Source organism: Palaemon carinicauda, chromosome 30 (assembly GCF_036898095.1).
Source record: "Palaemon carinicauda isolate YSFRI2023 chromosome 30, ASM3689809v2, whole genome shotgun sequence".
In the NCBI taxonomy this organism is placed as follows: Eukaryota; Metazoa; Arthropoda; class Malacostraca; order Decapoda; family Palaemonidae; genus Palaemon; species Palaemon carinicauda.
This window is the reverse complement of record NC_090754.1, coordinates 69,220,602-69,226,144: the sequence shown is the minus strand read 5'-3', so window position 1 is coordinate 69,226,144 and position 5,543 is coordinate 69,220,602. Positions and strand designations below refer to the sequence as shown.

Genomic DNA, 5,543 nt, shown 5'->3' with positions numbered 1-5,543 from the left:
ACCAAGTTGAAAAACAGAGCTTATTAAATAATTATATACACAAATGGTTTCTATAAAATGCTGCATTTACATTCTCGGCCCTATAAACAAATTATTTGTTTATCAAAATCAATCATATCTATAAATGCAGGTGATATAAATGACATCTATAATAAATGTAATATACTCTCAAATCCTTTGATCCTAATAAAATACCTATTATAATCATTGTTCCTCTACTGCAAGGAGAAGAACAAGCTTTTGAATGGGTCGATGGAGCTCTGATGTTTGTGTCTTTAAAACTACACTACGTACAAAACCAGTTCTGTCCTTTCCAGTGCTGATAACACGACCCATCATCCAGTTACTCCTTAACTGATTATCATCTTTTACAAGGACAATATCACCAACTTGAAGATGCCGCTTTTCCTTGTTCCACTTCTGTCTCTCTTGTAATGTTGACAAATATTCTCTTCGCCATCTAGTCCAGAATAAGTTAGCCAAGAATTGAACATATCGCCACCTCTGTCTCAGATACATATCTCCTTTCTGAAAAACACCAGGTGGTGGCATCACAACACTTGATTTCTGTGTGAGAAGCTGTGCTGGACTGAGTGGTTGTAAGTCATCTGGGCTGTCACTGACTGTGGTCAAAGGACGGTCATTCACTATAGCCTCAACTTCTGTGAGAAGAGTGCGGTAACTCTCATCATCCATTCGTCCAGCATGTTCCTTGAAGAGAGGAGTCAAGACCTTTCTCACAGTTCTAATCTGACGTTCCCACACACCTCCCATATGACTAGCTGTAGGGGGATTGAAGGTCCAGCTGATGCTTTCTTTTGAGAGGAAAGCTCTGACCTGATCATCATTCATCTCTTGCAGTGACTTCCTCAACTCCTTCTCAGCTCCATGAAAGTTTGTCCCATTGTCACACCAAATCTTCTTTACATTTCCTCTTCTAGCAACAAACCTTCTTAAAGCATTTATGAAGGACGATGTGTCTAAGGAATTGGCTGTCTCTATATGAATTGCTCTTGTAGACAAGCAAGTAAATAATACACCATACCCCTTCCTGATTTGCCTTCCTTCTTTGACTTCCTGTGGCCCAAAGAAGTCAACACCTGTGTGTGTGAATGGAGCAGCTGGAATTACTCTTTCCACTGGTAAATCAGCCATCTTCTGGTTTAGAATAGAGTTTCTCATTTTTCTGCAAACGACACATCTTTGTAGAACCTGGCGGACACTTGCATTAGTACGGATAATCCAGTAAAGTTCTCTAAGTTTTGCCATCACATGGTTGCGTCCAGCATGAGCTAATTTTTCATGTGTGTACCGGATAATCAAAGTGGTAATATGACTCTTTCTAGGTAATATCATTGGATGTTTCTCGCCAGTTGAAATTTCTGCTTTGGAGAGCCGTCCATTAACGCGAAGAAGCCTGTCTTTAGGATCAATGAAGGGATCTAGTTTATAAATGCTACTGCTACTACAAAGTCCTCGGCCCCTTGACCCTTCGCTCTTTTGTAAGAGTGTCACTTCCTTACTAAAAGTTTTCCTCTGAATATATCTGATGACTGCTTTTTCAGCAGCATCTAATTCTTCTGCTGTAAATGAACCATTAATTCTAGCTTGTCTCTTAGATTTCAGTATGGAAAAAAGACGGTGATACACAGCAACAGCCATCCTCAATCGATGCCATGAAGAATAATACTCAAGAAACTTATCAACAGCATTTCCCTCCCCATCTTCTGGATGCACTGCAAAACTTGTAGATCCTTCCAATTCAACTACACCATGGGGCATATCATTTTTCCACAGCTCCTCTGGTCCTTTAAGAAAATATGGGCCATCAAACCAAATGTTACTGTTCAGCATTTGCTGACTTGTGAAACCTCTTGATGCAATATCAGCAGGATTCTCTTTACTCTGAACATATCTCCACTGTGTATTTTCAGAGAAATCTTTGATTACTTTCACTCTATTTGCAACAAATATAGGAAATCTCTTTCTATCATTAAAAATATAGTGAAGAACTGTTGTAGAATCTGTGTGATAAAATGTCTGGTCCACTGTAATCTGCAGCTCTTTCAAAATGTGTTGTGCGAGATTTATGGACACCACTGCAGCAGTCAATTCCAGTCGCGGTATGGTTGTTGCCTTTACAGGACACACTCTAGACTTTCCCATCAGCAGAGCAGTAGAAATCCTCCCACTGTTATCAGAAAGTCTCATGTATGCTGCAGCACCATAGCCTTCATTACTAGCATCTGAAAACATGTGCAGCTGTGTGGAAGTCACTGTACCAAATTCCTTTGGTTTGACACATCTTGGAATCTTTAAGTTACTCAGGATTGGTAAATCATCAAGCCACCTTCTCCAGGGCTTCAGGTATTTTTCGGGAATAACATCATCCCATCCCAAGCTGCTATCCTGACAAACTTCGCGAAGAATTCTCTTAGCTGGCAAAAGAAAAGGAGCCACAAAACCAAGAGGATCATAAAGGGAACATACTGTTGACAAAATACCTCTCCTTGTAAATGGTTTTGGGTCCAAGCTTGCGGAGAAAGTAAAGTAGTCATTTTCAATATTCCACTGAAGACCAAGAGCTCTTTCTACATGAAGTTCATCATAGTCAAGATCACATGTTTGACGATCTTTTGAACGGTCCTCTTGTGGGATTGATTTCAACACCAGCCTGCTGTTACTCACAAACTTTGTCAGCCGAAAACCTCTTTCCTTCAATGCTGCTGTAACGTCTTTCACAAGTCTTAATGCCTGCTCTTCTGAAGGTACAGACTTTAAATAGTCATCCACATAAAAATTAGTCTTAATGGTGTGTTCTACATCTGGACCATACTTATCTCTTGCATGGTCAGCTGCTGCCCTCAAAGCATAATTGGCGATGCTAGGTGATGATACTGCTCCAAAGATGTGAACACCCATCCGATACTCTGTAAGTTCGCTTTCAAGTTCACCACCAGGCCACCATAAAAATCTTAGGTATTTATGTTGATCCTTTGGTACCTGAACTTGGTAAAACATAGATTCTATGTCACCCATCAAGGCCACCTTTTCTAGACGAAATCTGAGGAGCACTCCAATCAGGGAATTAGTCATATCAGGACCTTGCATCAACTTGTCATTAAGGGAACTACCCTGGTATTTAGCACTACAGTCAAAGACTACTCTAATCTTATTTGGCTTTTTTGGATGGTAGACACCATGGTGAGGTAGATACCATGCAGGTTGTTCATCATACGACTGATCCTCCGGAACCTTATAAGCATATCCTTCAGACACCAATTTCTCAACAAATTCCACATAATCTTCACGGTACTTTGGATTTAGTTTCATTTTTCTTCTTTGCCATTGTGCTCGTTTCACTGCCTGTTCTCTATTGTTTACCAAGTTAACTTTATTGGTTCTAAATGGTAGGGGAAGCTGGTAGTGTCCATTGGTAAACTGAATTTTTTCTGCCACTTCTCTGAGGAACTGTTGATCTTCTTGTGACAGACCCTTCTCATCAGGAACTCTACCAATATCTTTCTCACTAAAGTCTCTTTCAAACATATGGACCACAGCTGCAGGAAGAAAACATTCATTTACCCTTTCAACTTCCTGAAGAAAGACATGGTGACATGAAATACTGTTCTTCTCTGAAGAGTATTTAAAATGTAGAGGTCCACTAACAGTCCATCCATGGTGGTAAAGAACTGCATAAGAATCTTGACCCTTGGCTGGAAGCACCTCTAATGGTTGCAGTGCTTTAGGGCAATTACTGCCAATCAACAAACCAATCTCCAGATCAGCTCTATAATCAGGAATTAGATCAGCAATATTCCTCAGACCGGCTACCTTTTTGAGCAATTTTGGTTTTGGTATCTGTTGATGACTCACTGGGATATCTTGACGAGTAAAGGTTTTTGGCAGATCAATAGTGTTGTTTCCTTCCATATCTGTAACACACAAATTATTAACCGCCAAAGTATTCACAATGTTTACGCCATGCATGGTTTGAAGCTTTAAGCATGTCTCTGTTCCAGATGCACCTATCTGCTCTCGTAAACTCTCTGTGATGAAACATCCAGTGCTGCCATTATCAAAAAAGGCATAAGTGTCCAAAACTACTTTGTTTCCTTTCTGATATACTTTTACTGGGAGAATAGCCTGTAATATTGTATTTACTTCACTAACATGATTGGTAGTACATGTGCTAACAATAATTTCACTTGCATCTTTGCTTGATGAGCTATCATTCTCTTTATGTAGCTTGAATCCGTCGATATGCAGTGATGTGGGATGCCTCTTAGAGCATGTCTTACATTGCTTCCTTTTCATACATCCTTTAGAGGTATGGTTGAGACCAAAGCATCCAAAACACAACCTTCTCTCCTTAAGGAAATCTATTTTTTCTTCAGAGGTCTTCTTAGCAAAATTCCAGCAATCGTCAAGATCATGGTTTTTCTTGCACATTGGACATGATTTCTCTTTCTCAGACACTATTGATGTCTTTCTATTTTCTGGATTCAGTTCTGCTTGGGTAGCAAAGCTTAAACTTTTGCTCTTTTGTTGACAAGATCTGAATTTGAAGCTACCAGAGTTGTTTTCAGGCTTTGAGTAATTATTTTGAAGAGCAAACTTGCTGAATGCTGGGTCGTTTGCTGCCTTTGCCCTTTTATAAACAAATTCAACCAAATCTGCAAAATCAACTCCTCCCTTTTCTTCCCTCAAATGTCCAGCCAGGCTACACCACTTGTTCTGAAGAAATGTCGGAAGTTTTTTAACAACTGCTTGAAGGTTAGGAAGATGATTTAGTACTTCCATGTGTGACAAGTTGGTCATTGCATGTCTGCACTTAATAAGGAATAAAGCAAATGTATACAAGCTATGAGGATCTTCGTATTTCAGTGCAGACCAAGAAATAAGTTTCTTAATATATGCCATCAACACCTTGTAGGGATCGCCATACTCTTGACTGAGCAAATTCCTAGCTGTAGTATATCCTTCTGAAGAACTCATATACAAGCATCCACCTATCAAGTCTTTGGCTTCCCCTTCAAGTTGCTGATCCAAGTAGTACAGTTTGTCAGCATCACCCGAAGCATTTGGGGCAATTCTGGCATCAAATGCCATCATGAAACTGGCAAACTCAATAGGATCACCTTTAAATTTTGGTACTTCTATGCTTGGAAGCAACATTGCTGCAGTCATGTGCTGCTGTGTCTTCAGGAGCATCTCTTGTTGGGACTGTAGTTGCATATCAAGATTTGGCTCGGAGAACCGACATTGGCTAGAACTACAGGGAACGTTCGCTTTCAACTGAGGAGTATCTGCTATTATATCCGAAGGTTGTGGTTGGAACGGGTCTACATTTGGATTCAACTGGGAAGGAGTATCTTTCGGCACGATATCCGAAATATTGTCAGCTTCAGCATAAACTCTTTCTCTTGCTTGAGACATTGCAATTTTTGTTTCCAATTCCAATTGCTCTTGCTTTTTTCTAAGTATAAATTCTTGCTCTTCCATCACTTTTGCTTTTTCTCTCATAGCATGTTGAACCATCA

At 39.9% G+C, this 5,543-nt stretch overlaps 1 protein-coding gene across 1 annotated transcript in view; it reads right to left on the bottom strand.

Moving 5' to 3' along the window:
* Nucleotides 1–204: 204 nt before the first annotated feature.
* The window catches only part of LOC137623594 (uncharacterized), a 5,814-nt gene continuing 475 nt past the window's right edge, over nt 205–5,543 (bottom strand). The window contains exon 1 of the mRNA XM_068354427.1: nt 205–5,543. This exon is cut by the window's right edge and continues 475 nt beyond it. Coding sequence (XP_068210528.1) covers nt 205–5,543 — 5,339 coding nt within the window.